This window comes from Vidua chalybeata, chromosome 26, assembly GCF_026979565.1.
Source record: "Vidua chalybeata isolate OUT-0048 chromosome 26, bVidCha1 merged haplotype, whole genome shotgun sequence".
NCBI lineage: Eukaryota > Metazoa > Chordata > Aves > Passeriformes > Viduidae > Vidua > Vidua chalybeata.
Genome location: NC_071555.1, coordinates 217699 through 245457, shown reverse-complemented (window position 1 = coordinate 245457; position 27759 = coordinate 217699). Strand labels below are relative to the sequence as shown.

General features: G+C 52.4%; 2 protein-coding genes across 2 annotated transcripts; one reads left to right on the top strand and one right to left on the bottom strand.

The window, feature by feature from the left end:
• Positions 1-225: 225 nt before the first annotated feature.
• On the top strand, positions 226-6509 carry CNP (2',3'-cyclic nucleotide 3' phosphodiesterase). Its single transcript, XM_053965499.1, has 4 exons — positions 226-312; positions 2365-3034; positions 3608-3750; positions 4288-6509. Exons 1-4 carry the CDS (start codon positions 310-312, stop codon positions 4738-4740), a joined length of 1269 nt encoding a protein of 422 aa, XP_053821474.1. The 5' UTR covers positions 226-309; the 3' UTR covers positions 4741-6509.
• Positions 6510-10966: 4457 nt separating this feature from the next.
• DNAJC7 (DnaJ heat shock protein family (Hsp40) member C7) lies at positions 10967-27671 on the bottom strand. Its single transcript, XM_053965492.1, is given in 15 exon segments — positions 10967-11264; positions 11581-11643; positions 12125-12277; positions 12477-12623; positions 12961-13034; positions 14108-14199; positions 15195-15359; positions 16097-16250; positions 17093-17211; positions 18706-18780; positions 19099-19212; positions 19299-19423; positions 19667-19755; positions 27162-27290; positions 27292-27671. Coding segments are annotated over 15 exon segments (1887 nt in total). The 5' UTR covers positions 27642-27671; the 3' UTR covers positions 10967-11226.
• Positions 27672-27759: the final 88 nt, after the last annotated feature.

Sequence of the window (27759 nt, the reverse complement as noted above, 5' to 3'; positions counted from 1 at the left end):
GGAGCTGGCCCGAGCCGCCGCCGTTCTCGGAGCGCTGCCTCCCCCGGCCCCGTACCCGCTCTCGCGGCCCCGGCCCCGCCGCGGCACGGGACTGTCCCGGCAGCATCCCCGAGACCGGCTCCTCCGCGGCCGGGGGGGCGGAGGGCTGAGCCCGGGGCCCGCCCGCCCCCGAGGGCCGGGCCGAACCCTCCCCGGGGCGGCGGGGGGGCCCCGGGGCTATGAAAGGAGCTGCGGCCGCATCCGCCCCAGAGCCGCTTCCCCGCCGCGCCGCTCCGCACCGGCGGCCGCCCCGGAGCCGCTGCCCTCACCATGGTAAGCGGGGCCGGCGGGATGGGGACTAGCATCGGGACGAGCATCGGGATCGGGGCTGCCGCTGCCGCTCCGCCCGGCAAAGGTTGCGATTCCCAGAAAGGCGGAAGCGCTGGCGGCGTTGCCGACACGTGGGCGCTGGGTTTGGGTGGGGGGCGCGGAAGCCGCCGGGCCCCGAGAACGGCCCCGGGGGCCCGTGGCTCCGTCTCGGGGGTCCCGGGACACTCTGGGGGCTGCCGGGGCACGGGCAGCCCGGGACCGGGAGCGATCGGTCCCTCCGCGCGAGCCCCTGTTCCATGGGGAGCAGGAGACAAGCGGCAGCTTTGTGGGGGCGGCGGGGGGGGCCGGGCCCGGCTCAATGGGAGATTGTCCGGCGAGACCCCGCTCCCCCGGGCTCTGCGGGGCCTTTGTCCACCCGGCCCGGCCCGTGAAGGCGCCCGTTGTCCCCGAGCCGGCGGCGAACAATGGCCCGGGGGGGCCGCGATTGTTCCTTTGTTCACGGGGCTGAAAAGCGCCTCAGTCCCCTCAGCAGCTGCCGCGGCAGAACAGCGGCCCCGGTCCCCGCCCGCGGGACAGCCCGGTGCGGGGACAGCCCGGTGCGGGGACAGCCCGGTGCGGGGACAGCTCGGCCCTGGGCCGCCGCAGCACCAGCTCTGGCTGTGCGACCCCCTGGCAAGCGGAGCACCTGTGCTGCGAGAAGGAGCAGCGCTCCAGGAAACTCACCGGCTTCCTCCTGTGCGAGCACTTTGAGCCCCGAGTCCGCGGGGAAAGCGGCACGGGGGTCGCCGGGGAGCCCGTAGGTGCCTGCTGCTCTCAGGGGCTCGTTTGTCCCCGTCTGGGTGTGATGCCGCAGCTGAGCCCAGGGCAGGCAGTGCCCGTGGGAAATGTGGGGTCCTTCTGCTCCCAGGGCATTTGGAACCAAAATCCATCTGCACCTTCTGGAATAAAGAAATGGGGAAATCAACATCTGAAACGTTTATTTTGAAAACTGTGAACTGGAAATACATTTTTCTGGCCCAGGCAGAGCAGTTATGTTTTTGTAAAACTTCTCAATTTTTGCATTAAAGGCAAAACTCACTTCTTGGACATCCCTCCCACGGTCCAGTGGATCGCAGGCTGGCCTGGCCCACAGGCAGCTGGGGGGGTGGAAAGTTCATGTATTGACCCAACAAACGTCTGCCTTGTTGATGCTATTGAGGACTCTCACAGCTGAAGAAACCCCACGTTTCCTTTCAGTCCCGTGTTTTCCCGGGTCCTACTGGGAATTAATCTGGGATTCCGCTAACCGGAGCTGCTGGCAGGAGGGGAGGGACAGCCCTGCCAGCTCCCAGCGGCATCTCCCGCTCACTGCTGCCAACCACGAGCGTTTCATTTCTTCCAGCACTCGAGGTTTCACTTTCGAGTTCTGCCTTGCAGCTGCTGCTGGGCGGGGTTTGGCTTTCCTGGAAGCTGTGGCAGTCGCTCTTCCCAAGAGGAGCCCAAATTCCCTCCTGTCAGGTGCTCAGCTGCTGATCCTCAGTGCTGCTCAGAGAGAGACAGCACAATCCTTGTGGGCTGCTCTAGGAAACAGCCTCTTCCCTGGGAATAGAGTTTGTGATTCAGGTGAAGGGACAGGAGTGTGGCAGCTCTCAACCTGCTGGGACTTTCAGTTCCCGTTGGGCTCCTCCATGGGTCACTGCCCCTCGCGTCCGGCAGCCACAGGTGTTAGTTCAAGTGTTCAGACTAAATGTGCCACACGAGGAGCTCTGCCCGGGCTGGGGCTTTGTGGCAGCTCATGGTGCCTGAGAAACCCTTCCTAGTGGGGCAGGACTGCAGCTGCTGAGGCCAGAATGGGGAGCAGGGCTGAACATTCAGCCCTTGGTTGGGATGCAGTGGAACCCTGCTGTGCGACCAGCCAGAGCAGCTGTGGGAGAAGGTGTCAGCTGAGCAGGGCACCCAAGTGAGGGAGTGTGGGGGAGATGCTCCCTTGCCCCATCCTTTCCATTAAATATCTCAGCAAGGCCACATTGTGTCTGGGATTCCTGCCCTGCAAAGTGTTTTCTCCTTCCATTTCAGAACAGAGGCTTCTCCAAGAAGAGTCACACTTTCCTGCCTAAAATATTTAGAAAAATGTCTACTCAATCAGCGAAAGAGAGACCCGAGAGTTTGCATTTCCCATTCCTGGACGACGAAGACACCATCTCCACGCTCAAAGAATCCAAAACCTTTTTCATCCTCCGGGGCCTGCCTGGCAGTGGGAAGTCCACCCTCGCCCAGGCCATCCACGATCGGTACAAAGATGCCTGCAAGGTCATCTCTGTTGATCACTATAAAATTACACCATTAATAAGAAGCTCCATTCCCGAAGAGTACTCCAAGGTGGATGAGGATCTAGTTGACTATTGCAAACGGGAGGTCAGCGTCATTGTGTTGGATGACACTCACCATGAGCGGGAACGGCTGGACCAGCTCTTTGACATTGCTGACAAGTACCGGTACAAAGTCATCTTCGCTGAGCCCAAAACCCCGTGGCGCTTGGATTGTCCCCAGCTAAAGGACAAGAATCAATGGAAACTATCTGTGGAAGAGCTGAAGAAGATGAAGCCAAGCTTAGAGAAGGAATTCCTCCCCATGTATTTTGGGTGGTTTTTGAGCAAAAGAAGTTCAGAGATCCTGAGGAAGGCTGGCCAGGCATTCTTGGATGAGCTAGGGAGTCTCAAAGCCTTCAAAAAGGAGAGTAAATACTGTACGTATTGATGCTGTCTTACCACTGATGCTGTTGATGTTAACAAGTCTGATTAGCTTCTAAAGTAAATTTCTAATACTGTCAACAAGAAAAGCTTTTTAAAGCTACTAACCTGGTCTTCATAGTTGACAAAGTTGCTTTGTTAAGTAAAAATAAATTAAAGAGCTTTTCCCAAGTCTGTTTAGGTCTGGCCACACAGGGCACTGAGCTCAGGTGGCAGCAGCAGGACATGGGATCCTGGGTGTCCCCTGATTCCAGGGGGTTGGGTGGGAAAAAGGCAAGGAGAGAGAAATGGGAAAGGCTGAACAATCCCTTCCCTTAGGGGACTCTCACATCATCAGGTGTGAGATGAGCCATGATGATGCACAGGAGCTTCTTTCTGTTCTCTGGCTCCATCTGCAGTGAGCCTGGGAGGAGAGAGGGGTTTGGTTTCCTACCCAGTGCTCCCCAGCAGCCAGAGACAGGAGATGTGACAGGTGGGATAGGGAAGGGAGCTGAGATGGGACCAGGGCCTGTGGGTTGACATCAGGGGGATCACTTTGTGGCAGTGACATTGTTTACCTGTATCTGCAGTTCCTTCTGCTATCGAAGATCCCAAAATAAAAATAGATCTCACCAGCTACTTTGTGAAGAGGCCACCTGGGGTCCTGCACTGCACCACGAAATACACTGAGTTTGGAAAAGCGGCCGGAGCTGAGGAATATGCGCAGCAGGAAGTGAGTGTTGGGGTCCAACCTCCTCCCCACAGCCCCATGTCCCCTCCCTCCCCAGTGGGGTGTCCATGAACCTGGGAGAGGGTTGGGGATGGGCTTTGCTGTGACCCAAGAGGCCAAATATAGGGACAGGAACTACGTCCATGTGGCCTGTGCAGAGAAAACTCCAAATTGTGGACATGGTGATTGTTTCCTATTTCCAAACAAAATACTTTCACGTTCCCCAATCCCACATGACTTCCAGCATCATCTCTGACAGCTTGAGCTGAATGATGATGAATTGAGGTATTTAGATTATTATTTATCGATTATTTCAGAGCACATAAGCCCAGATTAAATATTGTAAGGACAAAGACGTTACCAGCTCTGAATCCACGAGCTGGGACATCAGGCACTGACCTTCTCCTTGCTCTGGGTGTTTTGACCGTGTCACAGCAAGAGCTGCCACGAGCAGCCATGCTGTCCCCGAGCCTGGGGACCCCAGTGCAGCACCACGCACAGGCACTAACGCTGTCCCCTGTGCGGGTCCCTCTCCTCCAGGCCGTGAAGGCTTCCTACGGCAAAGGCTTCACCCTCTCCATCTCGGCGCTGTTCATCACCACAAAGACTGTCGGGGCTCGCATCGAGCTGAGCGAGCAGCAGCTGCTGCTCTGGCCCGGGGATGCTGACAAGATCCTGCCCACGGACAACCTCCCTCGGGGCAGCCGGGCCCACATCACCCTCGGCTGCGCCAACGGCGTCGAAGCCGTCCAGACAGGGCTCGACCTGCTGGAGTTTGTGAAGCTGGAAAAGGCAGGGAACAAAGGGGAGCAAGTGGGGGAAATTGGAGGAGGGAAACTGCTGTATTTTGATAATGGTATGTGGATGCTTGTCCTGTCTAAAAAGATTGATGTGAGGGCAATATTCTCGGGATATTATGGGAAGGGAAAACTCGTGCCAACGCAGAGCACCAACAAACGGGGCGCTGCCTTTAGCTCCTGCACCATCATCTAGAACACAGGCAGGGCAGCTCCTTGGTTTGTTTTTAAAAGGCAAGTAACTCCTGTAACCTTAAAAATGTAAAGAGAAATAATTCTACCTTTACTAAAGTCAACCCTCCTGCCCACCCCAGCATGAAGCCTCTGGGGAGTTATCGGCCTCAGAAAAGGAAGAAAACAAGCAACTCCTGACTGAAACTGTCACGGATTTTAATGTGAGTTTTGGAGGGAACCTGCTGGGGTGTCCTGCTTGTTTTCTTCCTTGGAGAAAGATCAGCTCTGGGGCTTTTATTGCTTCCCTCTGAACCACAATCGTTCGATCTTTACCTGTTGGCACTGACCAAAGCCTGCCAGTCGCTGGTCTGAAGCCAAGGGAACTGCAGGATATCCCTCCCCTCCCACACCTGGGGACTGACATTGGCCATTTTGGCAGCTGATTACAGGGTCAGAACTAGTGAGACCCAGGCGTGGGTCACTCCTGTCAGGAGTCCTGCCCTTACTAAGGGTTTGGCCCCTAAGGACAGACCTTGCTGAGGGCAGTGGGTCCTGGCAGCCCTAATCACAGCTGCCCAGTGGGATCCATCCCACCTCCTGTCCCTCACAGCAGAGATGCTCTGGGGACAGCCAGGAGGAGGGCACAGTGCCAGGTGATGTCTTAAAGACACCAACCATGAACTTTGGCAAAATCAAGTGAAACACCAGGACAGGGAGCCAATTCCTGCAAAGCAGCTCCAGCCACTTCCCTCCACCTGGGCTGGACCAAGCACCATCCTGTGTCCTGTAGGAAACAATCCTGCCTTGGCAGGGAGTGGAAGAGATGAACTAACATCTTTTCCATCTTTGAAAGAAACTAAAATCATGTCTGAAGTACACAACTTGACTTCATGCAAGATTTTACTCCCTTCCTCTAATGCACTTGAATGTTAAGAGTTAGGCTGGAGTAACCCCGTAGTGTAGGAAGTGGAGGCACTGTAACCATGTAACTCATGTCTGCTCGAACCTAAACCCCAGCTGGAAGTTACTGACCCAGCACTTGTGTCATTAAATCTGTTTTATTGAAACTTGGGTTTGTGCTCTGCCAGGCCCTGGCTCAGCAAGGCGGTGGCTCCTGGGCATTGTTTAACATAAAGCTCCACTAACAGCCCCAGGTAAGGTCCCAGCTTGACCTCCTGCTCTGGCTCAGGGTCTGGGGAGCAGCAGAGTGACATTAACCCACACTAACACTGTAAATACTGACTGTGTTTGAGGCGTGGGCTGGGCTGGGGCTGGTGCTGGGCACAGCTCACCCTGAGTCCAATGTTGCTGGGGCAAGGAGCATTTCTCTCTGACTGTTGAGGCCAAAAGCAGGGAGAGCTTTGGTGCTTTTCTGGTACCAAACACTCTGCCATGAAAGCAAAATACTTCCTGCTGATCAGAAGCAAAGGATAAGAATAAATTCTCATTATACCATAAAATAGTGAGCTATAAACCCACCCAGAGCACCTGTGACCCTTCATGGAGAAACCCCTCCAAGCTTCCGCACTGGCAGCAGCTGAGTGCCCAATGCTCAGCCAGGGCCTCTCCTGACACAACCTCAAGGGTTTGTTCCACCAAAGCTTTACAAGGTATTTGCCAGCACCTGGCTGAGCCCACACCCCCAGCACCCAGATCACTCCAGCACCAGAATACACAGCTGGAATATCTCCTTCATCTGCCTGTTCAAGAACAACAGTGACATTGTCGTCGTTTGAGTTTTTATTAGTTTGTACATCATATACAGTTTATAATAAAGTAAAACCGATTGCATATGGGTCTGCTCAGGCTGATTTCCCATACAAACACGGCATCAGGAGTTCTGCTAAGGAAGTAAACAACAAATATTCACATTTTTACCATTCACATCCTAGAAAGGTCCAAGAGGGACAGTTGGTACCGATGCGGAGCCCGGCTGGGAGAGGATGAGGAGTTTGGCAAAGCAATGGGACAGCGATTGCTCCATGCAATTCCCCTTTCCTCCCAGGGAAAGGTTGAGCTATGTACACTGAGGTAAACATTCCGAATTCCAATTCAGATAAATACGGCAGCACAGGGACAAGCTCCTCTCCAAGTGGCTTCGCATCGGTGCCTGGATTTGTCCTGACTGTTCCATAATGTTGTGACACACGTGCACTGTGGGGCTCTGGGTGCTCCCCTGTGGCCCCTCAGATGCTGCCTCACACCACACTCTGTTCACATGAGCCATTAGGGGACAGTGGGGACAGGGCTGGGCAGTCAGACAGGCTGGGATGGCAGCTGGGCTGCTCGTCCCGCTGCGCTCCCCACTGACCCTGCCCTCCTGGGCCAGCCCTGAGCTCCAGCTCGGGTGCAGTGTCCCAGCTCCCAGCAACAGACCAGAGCTGTCCCTCCAAACTCGGATCTGGGTAAGGGAAAATGCCCAGCACTGCTCCAAGAAGGGATAACCCCATCCATGATGGTGGAAGTGGGGAGAGCTGGGCCTGGCCAGGAAGGCCAAAGCATTTCACATCAGCTCCCACAGTCATGCAGGGACCAGAATGGCCCCACAGAGCCAAGGGCAGGGACAGCCACCAGCTATTGCTACCTACCCCTGCCACAGCTGCCCAGGGACTAGCACTGCTCCAGGGACACGGGTGGCTGCAGCACACAGTTGTCCTGTTCCCTAGGGAAGAGGAGGGGAAAGGACAAGGCACGAATTTAAACAGGATGAAAACCATCCATTAGAAATAAGAGAATATCTGGAGTTATTACTGAAACTGAGGAGGTCATTTGGAAATGGCAAAGCAGCACATGGCCCAACCCCGTGGCTGTTTGATGGCTGCAGATCCAGGGCCAGTGTGGCTGGACAGGGACTGGCACCAGCCTCCACGTCAGACACACCACAGCAGCGTCCACTCTGTATCTCAGCAGATACAGAGAGTGGAGGGGCCCACTATTCCATGGATAATACTCTTGTACCTGAACAACTTGTCTTTCTCCCATTTTCCAACTTGCATTTCTGCATTTATAACTGCCAGCAGCACTAGGGATCCTGCTCACTGAACACTCTCAGGATCAGAATAAATCAGGTACGTTTCTGTGCAGCCAAAGCAATGAGGAACCTTAAGAGGGTGGCCAGAACCTATGAATGGACTTCACAGCTTTCCAACCCAAACTATTCCATGATTCTCTGAGCACGGCCAGAAAAAAACACATCCACGGCAAAGCCTAACAGCCACACCAATTCCTGATCTCCCTGCCAAAACTGCAGTCCTACAGCAGAGCCCTCACATGCCAGCTCTGCCCACAGCCACACTCCTCACACACTTCTCTTCACAACTTTCCCAGAGAAGCTGACAGCCACTCGCCAGCTCTCGAGCTGTTCAGAGCATCTACTCCCAACTCAGCTGGTGGAAGACGCCCCCTGACACACCAGCCTGGTCTGGCTCTCAGCCACAGCAGCTCTGCTCTTTCCAGGCCCTTCTTGTTGGCAGCAGCTCTCACAGCACCAGCCATTCCCCCCTGGAGACCCCAGGCAGGAGTTGCCAGGCTGAGAGTCATACCAGATGCCACCACGCCTGTGCCTTGGGCAGCTCCCACAGCACCACCTCCTGCACCTCCGTGTGCTCTTTGTCCTTCTGAGAACAGCGCAGGCACAGCATTGCTTGAAGATGCTCATTTGTGGTCTCTGTGGCAAATCCCTCTGGCTGGTGGCCCCCATGGGGCTGGTGGCTCCCGTGGGGCTGCAGGACACACGGGAGGGCTGTGAGTGGCTGGAGCACTGGCACTCAGCTTCCCTGTAGCTACACCCAACCACAGCCCATGGACAATGTCCTGGAACCACCATGTGCGGAGGCAACACTCCAAGCAATGCACAGCTGAGTCCATTTTTTGGAAAGAAGCAGAGTTTTGTCTCCCCAGGCCGTGCTGGGACACGGTGGAGGTCACAGTGCCACTGGGCACTGCTGCTGCCCTGAGGTGCCAGGTGCCACCAAGCCCTGCTCAGCCCTGCTCTGTGCTGGGGGAACAGGGACTGCACAGGGCCCGGGGCACTCTGGGCTAGTGGAAGGTGTCCCTGCCCATGGCAGGGGGTTGGACTTGACAGCCTTTAAAGGTTTTCCAGCCCAATCCATTCCATGGTTCCATACATTTGCCTTCACCTTGATTCACATAACAACGCGCTGTAGAAAATCTTGGCACTCACCATATGAATATTTAACTACATTAAATCATGCATTCATGTACAGGTTATAAATAGCTGCTGTATACATTTTCTCTCCCAGAAGCAGAGCCATTCCACTCCTGTGCTCCAAGGAACGGGCTCACTCAGCCTGGAGAGAAGGAAGGGAGGAAGGAAGCTGGTCACACTTCCCTAGGGCAGGGGAAAATGAGAATAAACCCAATGACAGACACAGAACATGGCTCTGCTCAGCAACAGGACACTGAGAACAGCCCAAACTGTACAGGGACATCAACACACACACAGGACGAGATGTCATGGAACCAAAATGCCACTAAACTCTTGTAAACTCTGATTACAGTGCCAGGAAAGCTGGGGAAGCATCAGTGTGCATAGACCAGTATTTCAGTTGCCCACGTATTCACCATTTCAGAGCCTGAAAAGTGCCAGGACCCAACTGCTCTTGGTGCACCTGCGTGGGTCCATCCCTCACACCGATGTGAAGGACCTCGGAACAAACGTGGGAGAGTCAGGTTTTGAAAGTATTACTCAGCCAGCACTGGTTCACTTAGAAAGCTAAGTTTCAAACGAGTTGTAAAATACTCTATTCTGCAGTGCTAAAATTTAAAGCCCTTAAATTTTCCCTCTAAGAAAGCAGATTGTCAAGAATCCTGACCAAACACCACAGCAGGACCAGGACACCGTGGGATCTCGTGGCCCTGCACCAGTCCCTGTCCTGCTGGAGGGCACACCCGGCCCTCAGGAGGGAGGAAGACAAAGACCTGGCATTCCGAGTGATCACCTCGTGCAGTGAGCTCCCTGCAGTGTTTGTTCTGCCGCGGGAAGGCAAAGCAGGTGTTACACAGAGTCACTGGGAGGTTCTCTTTCAGCACAGCCCAGCCTGTGTGCACAAACACCCATTCTCTGAGCAAACTCCAGACTCCAACAGCCCCACACTGCCAGTGTCAGCCCAGGACCCTGGCCACAGCCCCTCTGCCCCTCACTGAGCACCAACCCACGACCCCCAGCCATGGCCCCATTGCTCCTCTCACATCCCAGGCTGAGCACAACCTCCCTGGACTGGGCCTGACAGCACCAGGCTCCAGAACTCACCAGACAGGAGCTCACACAGGGCACCTGGACAAAAAGGTGCTGTCCATGCTGTAGAGAAAAGGGGAATTCCAGAAGCAGAGGTCTCTCCCAGCTGAGACTCTGCTGTAACACCACCTTTTAGGTGAAAATCAAACTGCTAACAGGCAGTACCCCACACCAAACCCACCAGGACACAGCTCCAGGCTGGAAGCTCGTCCATCCCTCCAGCTCCTGTCCTGACACTGCACAAGAGAAGTACAGACTGTCAGTTCACAGCTGGACTTTGCATTTTCTTGCTGCTTTGGAGGAGTAAATCACTGCCAGAGGAAAACCACTCACAACCAGGTTAACTAAACACACAGCTGCTGCACATCCCAAACCACCCATGATCCCTGCCTGGAATTCAGCTGGCATTGAAAGACTCACCCATGTCATGGATCAGTAACAGGAAATCACACATCAAGCTCAACAAAATCAAGTTTAGCACAAATATAAAATATTCAAGTGGATTAATTTAAAAAAGTACAGTGAAGGTATTCAGCCCAGAGCAAATTCAATATTCCCTTAAACAGGACAATCTTGGGAACACAAAGCCCTTAATTCCAGCTGCATCACAGGGAATTCTCACATAAGCTGCTCTTTAAACTCTAAGCAGCGTTTCTCTGATACAGAATTGTAAGCTCACATGTTATCACAGAAGTTTAATGCCCAACTGGGCCTTGCTGGGAGAACTGTGGGGAAAAAAAAAAGAAATAAAAAGAGCCAAGAAGCCAGGCTTACAGGTGAAATGTGATTGTACAAAACTGGATTGAGCCTTGGCAGTATTTCCAAAAGATTAAGATAACTTACAAGTTACTCCAAACCCTGGACATGCTGCTTTGGAAGCAACCAGAACAAACCAGGAATTCTTTCTCCCTCACACATGTGGAGATTCTGGGAAGATTCCAAGAAATCCTCTGTGTTGAGGGGCAGAAGCAGCTGAAAGCACGGGCCAGCATGAAGGGACCAAAAGATTCAAAGCTTTATTTTTTTTTTTTTTTTTTAATAAAGTTAACAGTAAAACAAAGTTCACAAGCCTTCCCCTCCCGAGCTGGTTTCCTCTTCACACACACAACACACAAACAGAGGCTCCAACCCAGAAATGAAACTGCTCTAAGGACAACGAGACGTGATGGAGGAGGAGTCTGGGGCTGTCCGTATTCGAGGTTAAAAGAAGCAGATCAGGTATGTGTGGTTTGATTTGTGTTTGTTTGCTTCTTAGCCAAACTGGAAAAAGAAATTTCCAGGCCCAGAAGCTGAAAAAGAAAATGGAAGATAATCAGGACTTTTCAAATCCAAATTGGTTTAGTGCAATCCTAAGCAGCACATGGATGGCCCAGCCCACATACAGCTCCAGAATGAGGAGTCCCCAAGTTTGTGGCTTTGGAACCCAGAAGAACCAGAACCAGCCACCAGCTGACACTGTGCAGACAGAACTTGGAAATAGCTCTTAGATTTGTGCAACAGCCAAATGCTCTCCTCAAGCAGCACATCCACTGGGAGCCCCAGCTGCCCTGCCAGGGGATCTGTGTACTTACGATTCCACAGCTGGGAGGAGAACATCTCACCTACCTTCGAAGCTGAAGCCTCCTGGCCCACTGAAGAAGGCCTTGAAGATGTTATTTGGATCAAATTCTACAGGGAAGAGAAGGAATTAATGAGCTGCAGCAAAACAGCCATCGCATTCCCACAGTTCAGAAGCTGTCAGCTCACTGAGGCTCCAGAGAGTGTCTCAGAAAGGGACACAGGGCTGGCTCCCAGCACCTGGGGCCATGTAGTGACCACAAACAGGTAAAGCAGCTGTCCCAGAGAGAACCAGCCACGGGGCAGCCTAAGGATCTGGATAAGCACCATTTAGGGACTCACAATTACATTGTTTACCACATCCTGTGACAGATTTCTGTCCAGGGGCAGCTAGTGCGCACCAGCTGAGCCAACACCCGCCCGTGTCCCAGCCTGCTCCCAACTAGAACCTCTCAGTGCAGCCCTGCCATCCCAATGTTAAATCAAGTCTATTCATGGGACCATTCCCAACAGCAGGCTTGCTTTAGGCAGACTCTAAAGGGTCTGATCTTGTTAAAGGCTGCCATGGCAGAGTATTGTAAAGAACACTGACCTCCCATGTTTAATCCGTCCTCTTCCAAATCCTGCCCACTGTCATAGCGGGCCTTCTTCTTGGGATCTGACAGGATGGTAAAGGCTTCACCAACCTCCTTAAATTTCTTCTCTTCTTCCTTCTGTACTTCTGCACTTGCTCCACTGTGTCGGTCTGGGGGTATACAAACAAGCAGGAAAAAGCTTTTAATTTCTAGTGCAAATGGATAATGTTAAACACTCCCAAGCTCCAGTCACAGAACATGCTCCAGATCTGTGGGGTCAGAGCTGCTAATTCCCAGAAATTCCTTCTTCCACACGCATTTCTGCCGCAGTGATGGCTTCACAGGGCACATAAGGACTGCTGTGGGTACCTGGATGGTGCATTAGTGCTCGTTTCCTGTAAGCCTTCTTGATCTCATCTTCAGAGGCGTTTTTGTTCACCCCCAGGATTTTGTAGTAGTCTTTCCGTTTGCTCTTTTTCAGTTCCACTTGTGCATTCTTTAGGAGCTGCTTGTGTTCTGGAAAGGAGCACAACACCAGAGGGAGGAGTTACTCCGGCCCTTCCACTTCAGGCCACTCAAAAAGCAAGGGGACTGTCAACACAAGAACCAAAACCAGACATTCTGAACCCAGTGCACTGCCTCAGACACAAGCTGAATTATCACCTCAGCATTCAGAGCTGGGAGAGAATCCAGACCAGAGACAGGGATTTCCAGTGCTTCTGAGGGCTCCTCCATATTGTCCTGCTGGGGTATTAGGCTGCAAATCACAACATATTGTGGGGGATAAAAGGAACAACAAAAATAATGCCAGTTCAGGGAAACTTGTGCACAGTCAGAGTGCCTTTGTGCTCACCTTTTGTTTTCTCTGTCTGATAAACCTTCTCATAGTCTCTTACAGCATCTTCATATTGCTCTGTGTCCATGTAACTGTGGAAAGAAAACACTGGTGGCCAAGGTGTCCTTCACAGAACATCAGAAGAGGTTCAGTACAGGCTGTCTGGGCGGATGTGGATTAAGAGAAGAGCTCTGGACTGCAGCAGACCTCAGAGCCACCCACAGAGGGCTACTGCTGGGAGCCCTGACACTTGTGGGAAACCCTGTCACAGGACCCTGCACTCTGGGCTCCAAGGGGACACTGTAACCTCCTTTGGCAGCACGAGTTCTGCTTTAACAACCTGATAATTCCAATATGCAGCTGCAGGAACTGATCCCAGCCAGCTTGAGCTCCAGGAAGCTGGTGCAGGGTCAGAGCTGGCACAGAGCTTCACACTGGCAGTGCTGGTCAGGAGTGACAATCCTGGCACCTCTTAGGGACACTATCTGTCTTTTGCCCCTCAGCCTTACTCACACATTATCTACTCACTGTAACGTAGCAATTACAGAGCTGGGAGGTTGGAAAAGATTGATCTTGGAGGTCTTTTTCAATCTCTTTTCCAATCACTGTAAATTTGCAATTGCAGACATGGAGAGAGAGGGGCTCTCTGGGACAGAACACCTATAAATAGTCAGCGTCTATAAACACAGTAAGTTGAGTTAAGTCTTAGAACAAATCCTCCCTAAATCCTGTTCAGATTGGACATGAGGAATAATTCTTTCACTGGAAGGGTGGTCAGGCATTCAAACTGGTTGCCTAGGGGGGTGGTGGAGCCACCATGCCAGGAGCTGTTCAAGGAACAACTGGATGTGGTACTCAGTGCTCTGGTCTACTTGACAAGACAGTAATTGGCCAAAGGTTGGTGCCAATGATTTTGGAGGTCTTTTCCAACCCAAATGATGCTATAAATACACCATCAAGAGGCAGTGCCAGATCCAGGCAGGCACAGGAGAGGCCACAGAGCGCTACCCTCATCTCCTCAGCACCATAAGGAAGAGGAATAAACTCAGGGCCCCACCCCTGCTATTCAGTCAAGCTCCAGATTAGCGATCCTGTGCCTCAGAGCTGCCAGGAGGACACTCCTGCCCACACTCCTGCCCAGGAGCCCGATCCAAGGTGCACTCACCACTGTGCCCTCCTCAGGTAGGCTTTGACGTACGTGTCGTCCAGCTTCACTGCATTCGTGCAGTCGTCAATTGCTTCTTCAAGTTTCCTAAGCTACAACATCAGACACAAGTGAGTGAACCCCACACAGAGAACAAATTCTGCACCATGACTTTAGGCTAATGAAAGGTGTGAAGAATCTGGGAAAATCTCACTGTTTTCTGTGTCTCTGTCTAGGATTTTTTTCCAATTTCCCCCAAACACAGAGCTTTTGTTGTCTGGGAAAAAAATTCAGAGGCTTGGCCAGTGACATGACAGAGCTATATGGTGCTTCTGTGTAAGAAATGCACTCAAACCAAGGGCCTTCCTGATAACAGTCCCAATTCTGTGTCCAAACTAATTCCTGGGCAGGAAGATAAACCTAAAAATATTGAAAAGAAATCTTTTTTAGAAAAACCATTGTTTGTTTTCAGACACAAACACGTAAGACATCCATTATGTGGCCTCCAGCTCCTCCCACTTCCCAGGTTTTGGGAACAGCCTGTGTCTCTCGACCAGGTGGGGGTGTCTGGGGAAGCAGCATCAACACTGGGACAGCCGAGGAAGAAAAGTGCCCAGAGGACACAGGGTGGGAATTGGGAGCACTGTCACATGACTGGCTGTTTCTCTGGATAGTGCAGGACTAAAATTCAACAGAAAACTGAAGAACTGGGGCTTTAAATTATTTTTTTTTTTAACATAAAAACACAAAGCAAGACATGATTTTCAAGAATAAGAAAATAAATCTGTTCATTCCTGGGAAGGAAACAAACAGAGACAGGAGTGCTTTTTGCTGACTAAGATAAGGTTAAAGCACGTCCCTCCTCTCCCTCCCACTCTGTGCAGCCCAAGTATTTGAGTTTTGCTCCTGCAAGAGTTGACTGCTGGCTGTTGGGAACTGATCCAAGTGTTGTGCAAGCACAAAACCCTAAAACACTGCCCATGGCCTCAGAGATGCAGCTGCCCAGCAGCCAAGGGAGCCTGTGCTTTCCAGAATAACTGATCTGCAGTTTATCACTGCCATGGTGAGGGATATGGTGACAGATACCTGCCAGGTGAACGTCCCTTACCTTTGAATTAACCGTCCCCCTGTTGCAGTAGAGTTTGGCATTTGTTTTGATATTATTTGGGTCTATTCCTAGTGCCTCTGTGTACAGTTCATACGCTAGTTTGTAGTTGCCTTTCTTGAATGCTTTATTCCCGTCTTCCTTCTTCGCTTTAAGTGCTTTGGCATTCTGAAAGGAAACACACCTGGGTAAGGACATGAGGTCAGGGGGCCAAGCGCCTTGTTCAGCCAGACAAGGGTCCTCAGACACAACAGTTCTAATCTGGTTTCACACACGGCTGCAGGATACAAGTCACAGCCTTCCTCCAGCAGCTGAAATGATCTCACTTTGCCTTTCCTCCAAGAGAAGCACTAAGGAAAAGCCAGTGCCAGTTCCAGGCATCCTCTATAGGAAAAAGGCTGCCTAATTTTTAAGAAGAGAACATGACAGTGCAGCAAATTTATAGATTAAAATAAAAGGAGGAGGGAGCTCACTTTTTGAGAGCACAGGAACAAATTTAAAGTCAGTTGAAGAACCACACCAAGGAAGGAGCAACACGAAGGAACAGTGTTAAATGAAAATCAGGGTATTGGCCTGGATATTGGACCTGAAAGTCAGGAGTTCCCTTAAAACCAGTATATCTGGTTTTATTGCTCCTCTATCTGACCAGGGAACAAATAAGAGTGAAGGGAAGGCTCCTTCAAAGAATCACAATCTGCTGAGAAACAGTTTCTGGGAGCTTGGTTTTATCTGAGGCAGCAGCTGATTGTCTTTGGGAAGGGTTGCACAAACTGCCTGTTCCTGGAGATCTGGGAAAGGCAATGATGAGGGAGGGAGAAGGGATTGATCCAGCAGAACCAAGCTATGTGTTGGGTTTAAAAAACCCCAAATCCCGGTGATTTTGCAGCCCCATCTCCACCACTTACCCGGCAGGCAAGACAGGCCTTCTCGTGGTCGGGGGCCATCCTGAGGGCCTGCACGAAGAACTGCACGGCCTTCTCGATGCAGTCCTCGTAGTACAGGCACAGCCCGCGCACGTACAGCGCGTCGGCGTTCGTCGAGTCCATCCGCAGGATATCGCTGCAACACACAGCAACAAAGGGCATCTTCCCTGTTCCCACTTCCTTCTCGGAATCACAGAATCATGAGGTTGGAAGAGACCTCTAAGATCATCAAGTCCAACCTATGCCCCAACACCTCAACTAGACTGTAGCACCAAGTGCCACGTCCAGTCTTTTTTTAAACACATCCAGAGATGGTGATTTCACCACCTCCCTGGGAAGACAATTCCAGTATTTTATTATTCTTTCGGTGAAAAATTTCTTCCTAATATCCAACCTGTACCTTCTCTGACGTAGCTTGAGGCTGTGTCCTCTTGTTCTGTCAGTGCTGCCTGGTGGAAGAGACTGACCCCACCTGTCTGCACCTCCCTTCAGGGAGTTGTGGAGAGCAATAAGGTTACCTCTAAGCCTCCCCTTCTCCAGGCTGAACAACCCCAGCTCCTTCAAACATTCCTCATAGGGCTTGTGTTCCAAGCCCCTCTCCAGCCTTGTAGCCTCCTCTGGACGCGCTCAAGTGTCTCAATGTCCTTCCTAAACTGAGGGGCCCAGAACTGGACACAGTTCTGACCTCCACAAGCATCTTCCTCCACTGAGGTACCCAGTTATTTTAACAAGTCTGTGGTACAGATAAGGCAAAAGGACAGAAGCCTCCTCAAGCAGGATGGCTGGTTGTGAATGGAGTCTGGATGCAGCTTCCCAGGAAGATGAATGGGGATGAATTCACTCACTCCCCTCCTCACCACAACATGCATTAAGGAACATTTGTATTTTCTATTCCTTCACTTATTCCAGGCATGGAGCACAGGCAGCAGCCAGGACACCCCAGCAGGTGCTCCTCAGCCCCAGCCCTCGGACACTCACCTGGCCACAGACTGTGCCTCGGGGTACCGGCCCAGCAGCGCCAAACACTCAGCCTTGAGGATTTTGAACCGGTGACACGCGGGAGCAAACTCCAAAGCACGATCCATGCAAAACACAACCTGGGGTGGGAGAAACCACAGTCGTGAGCCCAGCTAAGAGCCAAGGGGCTGGTCTGAACAGCTGGCCCACGCTTGAGGTTTGTGTTTGACCAGAAAGGCGAGCGTGCAGACACCCACCTCCACTGCTGGAGACACGTTGCATTGGAAAATTTTCCTCATATGCAGGTTGTGCTTTTCAAAGGGCTTTGTGCGCCAAGGTCTGAGGCATCTGCTGCGTTACTGCGACAGAGCACTACACAAGACTCAAGGGACACCTGTAGGAGGTCCATCCCTTTAACTACTCTTCTAAACTGCAAGCCCTAAAGAAAGGGCCAAGAAGGACAATCCTGGCCCTGTTTCCTGCAGTATAAAGCCATGTGGGAGGGACAGAAATTCAATAGATTGAGACAGTTTGGACTGGACAAAACACAAAAAAGTACAGTGCAAGGACTGATCTTCCACTGGCCTGACAGCCATGGGCAGGGTGAGCTAATGGGTCTTTTCCATCCCTGCACTCTGGTGGGGACATCTGTGCAAGAACGGGGCATTGTTCCCCAAGGTTCATCTGCTCCTCAGCCCGTGACATCACGGGGCCCTGCTGTGGGAAGCACTGTGCTCCAGAGCCAAGGGCTCCTGGGTGAGGCAGGAGCAGCTCTCCAGAAACAAAGATCACGTTTCATATTAGGCTCCCCAGTGAAGTAGGACTGGGGAAGTGAGGGACAGATACAGATGCCCAGGACGTGCAATACAGGCAGGGCAATTCCTACACAGGAAATTCAGATTGATCACACATCCCATTTGCTCCTCAGAAAGAGGTGATACAAAGCTGGGATTTACCCTTCCAAAATCTTGAGCTTAGCCTAAGAGTGACCTGAACAATGAGCTCAATGTACCAGACAATTTATTTTCTGGGATAAATCTGAGCCTTACATGCATCCACTGCACAGAAACAGTTGCATGAGAAGTGCTTGGTGCCTTTCAGATTTCATGCTGTCATTTCCTGTTCTATCAGGTCAGTACCAGCTGCATCCTGTTACAATCCTTGGGAAGAAAGATTTGGAAGCTGTAAGGTGAATGTCCCATGCAGATCTGCATTCCTCCTTGCATGACCCTCACTGGCACACAGCACGCCTTTTTAAATTTTTTTTTTTTTCTTTCAAAGAGTTGAGAAAGAAGAATTCTGGATATGCATTTCAGGAGAGAAATGTGATCAAATGCTGCTGCTAACAAAATCTGTCTCAAACAGCTCAATCATGACTCCACTCACCCTGCAAAGCAAACAGTGACAGAGGGTTGGCCTGAGCCAGTCACCTCCTCATTTGTCATTCGGTCAGTGCTCAGGGAGCACGAGCTCTGCCACTTTCAGAGCTGACACAATTCACCAGTCAGCCCTGCTCCAACAGATGTGGCACAGGACCTCCCAAATACCCAGCCAGGAAACCAGCCACACACCTGCCTAGGCCATGTCAAACCAACTGTTCTTATAAAAGACCACACCAAACAAGTTAATCTCACCTTCCTGAAATCCCGTTTCTCAAAATCCACTTCAGCTATTTTTTCATACTCAAGCACAGTCGTGGCATTCTTCAGCTGAAAGACAGAACACACAAGTGCTGCAGGACAGTCTCTGCTCTGAAATGCCACCAATCAGCATTTGAACAGCCAATCCCTGAATGTCAGAGCCAAAACTACTGCAGACCATGGACCAATAATGCAGATGACATGAACACTTTTGCCAGCATTAAAATCAGTTTGAAATAAAGTGACTGAACTGAGAGTCCAGGAAAATGTACCCTGTGAAAGAGACACAACAGTGGCAACTGCCTTACACTGCTCTCCATTTCTCCTTTGGCCAGCTCAGTCTCCTCAGCATCTACTGGGGATAGTAAAATCTGAAGACCCTCTTACCTCCTGTTGTGCCTGGGTATTCTTATGATCCAGTTCTAAAACTCGTTGAAAGCAGCGGCTGGCAGCCATGGCATTCCCTAGGGAAAGGTGGCACTTCCCTTCCCGGAGATGGCCCTGGGAACACAGGGAAAAGGGAGCTGCAAGAGCTGTAGCAGGTGCAGACAAGGGACTGAATGAGGTGCCTGAAGTTCTCCACGTACCCGTATAAAGCTGTCGTCCAACCTGACTGACTGCTGAGCGTCCTCCAGGGCTTCTCGGAACCTCCCCAACATCATGAGTGTGGCAGCTCTGTTCCCATAATAACTGGCATTATTGGGACATGTATCTGGAGACAATGCAAGACTCGCTATCAGCGTAATGCAGCAGCTGCACAACTCGTGGCACTTAAGAACATTGGCCCTGACTGGCATTATCGATCTGGTGACATTTCCCAAGGTAGTTAAAGCAGGCAAGAGGTTTTCATTCAGCATGTGCTGTCAGAAACCCCACTGGTGTGTTTGAAATCAGCAACCAGCGCCAATTTTAGACATGATATTCAGTAAAGATTGATATTATCAGCTGTTCTCACCTATGGCTTTTGTGTAGTAGTTGAACGCTTCGTTGTAATCTTTCTTGGCATAGTATGCGTTTCCCTGCTCCTTGAATGCTTCTGCTTCTCTGAAAGGAAGCAAAACACCACATTTTCAGAAGAACTGAGCACCAGACAGGTTGTGACCATGATGAGCATTTGACTCCCAAGCAGTATAACTGTTTAATGCTCCAAATTTAAGCTGGTTCTTGTGAGATCTCCTCAGCACACACTGCCCAGCACACCCCATTTCCTGCTGGCTCCCAGGTACTCCAGCGCTTTACCCGGGATACTCAGTGATATTTCCAAATATGGCCAAATTTTACAGGAATGCAAGAGAAACCTAAAGCCCCCTTTGAGTCCCCTCAGAGTCCAGTAGAACACCCTGGTATGGAGTTAATCCAACAGCCCCCTCCTGCAAGGTACTGCACCTCAGAGCAAAAGAGATAGTGCTGGCTCTTTCAGGAGTCCCACATACTTACGAACCAGAGCCAAGAACAATTTCCACATTCAAAAGACAGCTAAATCAAAGAGAAATATGGGTACAAGCCTGCAACAGAAGCCTGGCACTGCCTTGGCAACAGGTCTAGAAATAGTCCTCACACTCAAGAGCAAGCATTTGCAGAGACAGTTTGGGACATTTAAAAACACACAACATATGGTTTAAAGCAGCTTCCCTTAAACTCTCGAAAGCAAAGCTTCCCCTGAGGGAAACCAAAACCCTTCTCTTCCCCCATCTCCCTTCAGCCTTTCACCTGCACAGGGCAAGAGGGAGAGCACATCACGGTGATGGAACAGCGAATGCGAGCAGTGCTCAGCAGGCTGACCTGGGAGAGAACAAAGGGAATTGTGTTGGAACAAGTTCCCATGTTTTCAGCCTTGCTCAGGCTGCCATTGGCCATTCCCACACAAGCAGCTCATGCAGGGGTTGTTTTCACAGAGCCATCACAGATTTCCCAGCTGGCAGAACAATGGACACTGGGAGCTGGGAAGTGTGCTCTTCACTTTCAGTTTTAAGTTTTGCTTCATCCCAGCCAAGTCCAGCCACAGCCCTGAGGGAGTTAAACCCTGGGAGGAGATGAGATGGGTAAGAACTGTGGCAGAGCAAGGGGTAGCACACACCCACTGTGCCCCAAGGGCCTTGTCCTGGCTCTTGGGTCAGCTCCAGAAAATGATGAACTGGCCCATTGGAGATGGGAAACTGTCACCCCTCCTCTGCCACAGCCCTCCCAGCATCACAGCTGAGGCAGGTGCTGCAGCCTGGCTTTTCCTCAGGAGCCAGTACCCACCAGAGTCCCAGGAGCTCTGCACTCTCCCAGCTACACTGATGTGCAACAAGGACACACCTGTGGAATGGATCCATATCACAAGCATGAGGATGCAAACTCTGCATGATTAAAATGTTTCCAAACACAACCACCTTTTTTGAATATTACAGATCAAATATCTAAATACAGTGAAAAAAACTACTCAGCACTTCTGCACTTTTGGAACCTGGGCAGTAAAGAGTTTCACTGTTCTCTTGTTTCTGTAATCACAAATAGAAAAGAAAATCACAGATCCTATGAAAATTCCTTCCCTCAGGTCTTTGTTGTACAGTCTAAAGAAATGGGTGAATAGTCTTAGTGGCAGGACTCACATGAGCCACCACCAGAACCTGTCCAGCACAGTGGGCTGAATCACAAGTCTTTTAGCCATTTTACCTGTCCTGTCATGAGGAATTACTATCTAATAAACACAGCTAAAGGCTGTCTGCCAGAGCATCCCATCTGCCACAAACTGCTGGAAGATGGGAGAAAGAAAACATAACCCCAGCAAAACCAATTTTCAGAAAGCACCGACGCTTTGAGATGCCAGAGAAACACTCCCACACAAAGATTACTGTTTTCTACTCTTTTTTATTGGTCTGTTTTCCTTTTAAGCATTTTAATACAAATCAACGTATCAACAAGTCACAGTGCCTCAGGTGACACTAGCAGAAAGGAGAGCGCAGGTATTTCTGCTGCTCACATGGCCTAAGGCTTAAGATGAAGATTGTGAAAGCAAATCACCTCCACAGCACGAAGGCAAAGGACCTGCTGGAGCTGTCAGGCTGGGCTCGACTCCAGCACCAGGACAGAAGCAGCTCTGCCCTGTTGTGCCCTGATGACATACAGAGCACACAGCCCTTGTTTACCATGGCTCTGGCTCCAACAAGGAGAACTGCAGCCCCTGATCTCACTGGGGATTGTTTCACCCCAACAGATGCTGTGGCCTGAATGAGCTCATTCTGCCTCCTGCGCTGCTGGGGCCTGCACTCCCCACTTGCTACTTTTGACACTGAAGAAGAATCGTGCTTTGCTAAAATACGCCCCCGGCTGAATGGGTGGCTTTGTGACGGGGTCGGTGTCTTCACTGGGCTGCTCCATGCTGGACACAGAAATGGAGAAGAGCTGCACCAAGGAGCTGGGTAAGAAGCTTGTCTTTCATCACTCACATGCACCACAGGCACAGGAGGGGCTGGTGGGAGTGATTCTTCTTGCAAGCGAGGCAATTATTTTTTTCTCTTTTATGGTATTTCTCAGCATCTCTAATACTTGAAATACTTTGGTCCCAGTCACCCCAGAGAACCTGCCACCATGGAATCATTTGGGTTGGAAAAACCTCCGAGATCTTTGAGCCTCAACACCGATGATCACCTTGTCAACCAGACCAGAGAGCAGTGAGTGTCATGTCCAGTCACTCCTTGAACATCTCCAGGGATGGGGACTCCAACTGCTCCCTGACAACTCTTTCTGTGAAGAAATTCCACCTGACGTCCAACCCAAACCTCTTCTGGCACAGCTGAAGACACAAGCAGCAGCTGTGTGCGCTGACATTCCCTCGCACACTCAAGCTCTGACGATGGAGATCGCTGCCTGCCTGGGGAGAGAGGAACCAGCACAAGGCTCCTTCTCCTCCCCGTGCCCTGTGAAAGCTCAGCCCCTGCTCGTTCTCAGCACAGCAGCTCTCGGAGAAGCCATCCTGCACACAGTGACACAATCCCACGCTTGCCTAACAGCTCCTGCCTCCTCCTCAGAGCTTCCACACGCTGCCCCCGCTCGAGTGCCGATCGTGGCTTCCACCTCCCACTCCAGCTCCCAATGAGACTCCCGAAGACACCTGATTTTCTGTCATGGGAACCTTCAGGGATCTGTAACCCAGCAGCTCTTGATCCAGGTGTGCTGGCACAGCCCCTGGGCAGGGATGTGCCAAGGCAATACCAGCAGTGACAGAAATCCAACACCTAAGCAGGTGGCAGAGTCACTATCTCCCAGCTCTCCTGACCCTCACTCCCACTTCACTGCCAGCCTCCATTATGAAACGGTGGCAAAACCCTAAAATAGCCAGGTTTTAAGGACGGATCCAAAATCCTGTCCTGACCAAGTAATCTTTCCTGTTATGCTCTGGCAATTTTGTGCAGTTCTTGCAGAGGTTTTTCCATCAATAGGATATGGTGCCTTTATCAGGCATTTTTGGGGGTGAAATCCCACCCAGATTCTCAGCTGTCAGATGTGACTCAGCCGCTGGGGTAAAATAAGTTGGGTGATCTCAATTCAGTTTACAGCAGGCAGATGTCTAGAGCTTAAAATTAGCCATCATGTTTGCCCCTGGACATACAATACTCTCCCCACCCTTCTTTCAGGACTTGGAAGAGAAACAAAACACTCCGTGTGCCAGAAAGATACACAGGGTGCACATTAGAAACTGGTCCTCAGGTGAGATTTGACAATGAGTGAGGATTTAGGCATAAGGGAATATATATTTACAACTTCCTCATGATGGACTGCAGAGGGGCAAGCACTGAGCTCTTCTCTCTGGTGACCCCAGGGAATGGCTGGAGCTGGGTGAGGGAGGGTTAGGATGGATTTTAGGAACAGGTGCGTCCCCCAGAGGGTGTGTGGACACTGGGACAGGCTCCTGTGCCCTGCTGGGCAGCGCTGACCCGCCGAGGGCAGAGCGGAGCCGATTCCCGGCACATCAGCTCCCCCCAACGCGCTCCCGGCGGGAGCGGCACACACACCACGGCAGAAGCTCAACGCGTCCCCCAGCCCGGGAAATCACAGTCTGGACACGCAAGCATCTACACGGATGGGCCAAGGACTCACCCAAAGGGCTGCCTCGAGCCTTCCCAAGAGCAGAGCTGAACCTGAACACACAAGGTGATCAAACCCTCAGAACGTTCCTCATAACTGAGGGCAAACATGAAGGCCAAAAGAGCCACAAGAACCAAAATATGCCACAAGAAATCCAAGAACTGACCCAAACCTTCCCTGCAGCCATGAGTGAGAACAGCAGCCGAGCCCCAGCTTTAATTGTGCTGTTATGTAATTCCCGGAGCTCAGAATTAACCTAATTCCCAGCAATGGCCCCATCCCGCCTGCCAGGGCCACAGTGTAACTTTTGTGAAACCCCATGGAAGGGTCTAGAATCAGCCTGAGACTGCTTTTTTTGAAGGAAGCAATTCCTTTTGAATGAAGGAAGCCAACCAGCTTAAGAATTCCATGGGAAAACAACTGCATCTACATTATGATTCACGTCAAAAAAGCACATTTCGTGTTAAGGAAATAGGTTGAAACTGTAGGTATGGATCACCTTTCCCTACTGGATAAAGCAACTGCCTAACTTAGATATTCAAACACTCTGCAGATTCACGGGGAAGCAAACAACGACTCGAGTACCTTCTGCTGTTTCTGGTATGATCATGAGATCATAAAATAATTCCAGATGAGTAAAATGGGCTGGTTTATCACCTGGGAAGTCCAAGTGCCCATTTACAGGCAGAACAGGACTAGGAGAGCCTTCTCCAGGTTATCCCAGAAGGACCTGGTGCCCCTCAGATGGCTCACCCCCCTCCTGCCAGTGCTGCCCCAAAGCTGGTGAGCAATGACAACTATTCTGGAGGAGCCTCACCGAGATGCACCTCACTCCATGCACTGGAAAAACCTCTTGGTGCTCACCAACATCTGACAAGCTCCAGGCAACACCTGCAGACCTGGCCAGTGACCCACAGCCTGGCCAGGCCCAGAACCTCCAGGGCTCTTGTGTGGGCCACTCCGTGCTTGTCGCTTTGCTGTGGGAAATGTCAATGTCCCCAGAGAGGCACCAACACATCCCAAACCTGCAGCAGGGCCTCTGCAATCTCCTAACAGTATTTTCCCAACAGCTGGAGGTATTTCTTTTTAAGAAGAGAAAGCTTCCACATGTTCCAGTACTGAAGAAGGAGGAGAAAGATCCAGCCTGGAGCATGCACGGGAGCCAGAACACAGAGGTGCCAGGAAGATGACAAAGAAATTCTCCCTGGCAAAGCTCCAGGGGCCCAAGCTCATAAAGCAGCTGGGAGCAGGGAAAAACTGTTCCCATGGGTGAGAAACATTTAAAATTAATGAAGAAACAAGTGAAGTTTTAGGGGTGGCCCAGTCCTGCTCATCAGCTGCTCTGCACTGGTGTACCAACAGATAAAATTAACACAATTACATCAACACTTTCTGCCAGGACCCCAACCATCCATGAGGCAGCAGCAGACAATAATTATCCTGTGACCACACTCCATTCCTGTGCCCTGGACACCCTGGGAGCCCTCTGGCATGTCTGCAGCTGCTTCAGGGCATTAGTTACAGCCATTCTGAAATGCAGATCTCCCCTTTTGCTTGTTGTCTAACTTTCCAGTTTTATTAAGCCACAGAGAACAGAATCATGCATTTGAATAAGGTGAATCCTTGAGCAAAGTATCCATATTCTGCTGTACTGTAATCCCTAAATGGAAACAACAGAACATGGAACCCTCATTGCTGAGTTATCATAAGGATTCTGAAAAGGTTTCTCCTTAATTTTGCTGATTTTTACGGAAATGAACGCAGATACAGCCCAAAGGCTGCACCAAATCAGTGTGTCCCATGCGGAATGCACCCAGCTTTTACCTGGCCTGGGATGTTTCACTAACACCTGACACCTTCTGAGGCTCCAACTCCACTCCCCAGTGCAGCACTTATTGTTCTGATTTCCACGAGAGCAACTGAGCTACCACAGTGAAACAGGAAGGGCTGGGGCAGGGAGAGGTTAATGCACAGAACTGCAGGGAAATCAGGATGTGCAGGGCTGGCTCCTTCAGAGCAACACCAAGGGATCAGCTCCTGCCCATATGGGTCCATTTTAGCAAGGGAAAGGTGTAACGTTCCCAAAAGAACACGAAAAGGGAAGGCACCTAATGAAAGCGGTGCACAGCACAGCCTCAGGAATGAAGAAAGGAGCTGGAGGTCACCACCTGCAGACACCTGTGCCCTCAGCCAGGGTTCTACCTCAGCGAATTTCCACATTTCAAACAACACATTTCACTTGCCCAGGGGGCAGGAGTGATGTGCCCACACAGGCCTGTCCCAGCCCCACAGGCTGGGCGATGCCGGTGCTCTGCGAGCCCCAAGTGCCTCTTCAGCAGCTCCGCCTTTCCTGCTCAGCAGGATCTCCCCAGGGAGCTGCTCCTCAGGCCTCAGTTCCATAGAATCCCTTGAGCCATCAATGGGAGTCTGAAAACAGCATTCCTCAGAGGCCACTTTTGGTTTTGTTTCTTCTTCATTCCACTGAATCATCTTCCAGAGCAAAAGCCTCAGCCCCTCCAGGAACAGCTCTTTCCTTCCAGCTGCCTGGGATACGAATCCAGCACCCGCCACTATGGAAAACCAGTGGAGTTTCCAGGACCTTCCCACAGCTCACTCACTCCTGGGGGGAAAATGTGCGGGAGAGGTGGGGATCCCACCTTACCCTGCCTCAGGTGACACTGGCAGCTCCCCCGGGCACGGTGCACCAGAGCAGGGCACAAACAAACCGGGAGCTCCGGGATGATGGAGCATTCCCAGAGCAGCGCTCTGCCCAAGGGGTCTTTCCCGTTACCCACAGCACGGCAGGACGGAGTGCAACCCACTCTGGGCAGGTTTCAAAATCGACCAGAACCAGGGGAATGGGGTGACGAAGCAGCAAAGGGTTCAGGAGTTTGGAGCTTCCTCTTCCCACGAGTTTAATCCTTCCCTCTCCAGCTCCCCGACACCGGTGAGGGTGTGTGGCCTCGGGACACAGGGTGTGAGCTGCATTCTGGGACGCCCCGCTAACGGGTGGACGTTCTAATCCCGGAGCACACGGCGGCGGCGGGAGCGCACCGGGACGCACCGGCACCGCATCCCAAATCCAGCGGCTCCCGGGCCCGGCCGCGTGCGGCCCGCGGCTGTCAGCGCCCGCCGGGCCCCGCCGCGGAGCCCCGGGGCGCCGCCGCTCGCGGCCGGCCTGCACACAGGACTTTGCCCGCGGGGTCCGCCTGGGCAAGGACCGACCGCAGTCCCCGGGCGCGCTCCCGGCCCTGCCGAGCACCGGCGGCCGCCCTGCACCGCGGCCCCGGGCCCTGCGGCACTCGCTGCCTCGCCGGGCCGCGGCCCGCCCACCGGGAGGGACAGGGGCCGCCCTTTCCCCGCCCGGGCCGCCGCTCTACCTGCGCGCCTCCTCGTCGCTGTCGGTCTCGCCGGGCCCGTCGGGCGCCGCCATGACCACATCGCACTCGGCCTCAGCCGCCGCCGCCGCCGCCATCTTACCGCGCGGGGCTGGGCCGGACCGGGGCGGGGCGGGGCGAGGGCCGGAACGGGCGGGGCCTCCGCCGGTGGGGCGGGGCGGGGCCCGACCGGCAGGGGGCGCCCGCGGAGGAGCCGGGCGGCGGCATCGGGAGGGGCCGGTACCGGGAGGAGGGCGGGACTTGACCCGGTGGTAGGCGGGGCTCATGTCGACCACGCCCCCTCCCGCCACAGGGCGGCGCTGGCTCTCGCGGTCCGCCCGCCCACAGGGAGGCGCTGTGGTGCCGCCGCGTCCCTCCCGCCGCCGGCGGCGAGGCTCGGCCGCCCCCGCCCGGGTGAGGCGGGATGGGCAAGAGCTGCAAGGTGGTGGTGTGCGGGCAGGCCTCGGTCGGGAAAACCTCCATCCTGGAGCAGCTGCTCTACGGGAACCATGTGGTCGGTGAGTGCGGGGGTAGCGGGCAGGTCGGGCCCGGGCAGTGCTGGCTCTGGGGATCCCCCTGGGCAGGGCTGTCCCTGGCCGGC

What these genes read in the sequence shown, in the direction of transcription:
- CNP (XM_053965499.1), top strand. An exon ending in CAAAAAGGAGAGTAAATACT is followed by an intron (nt 3,035 to 3,607) that starts GTACGTATTGAT and finishes CTGTATCTGCAG; the next exon opens with TTCCTTCTGCTATCGAAGAT. An exon ending in AGGAATATGCGCAGCAGGAA is followed by an intron (nt 3,751 to 4,287) that starts GTGAGTGTTGGG and finishes CCTCTCCTCCAG; the next exon opens with GCCGTGAAGGCTTCCTACGG.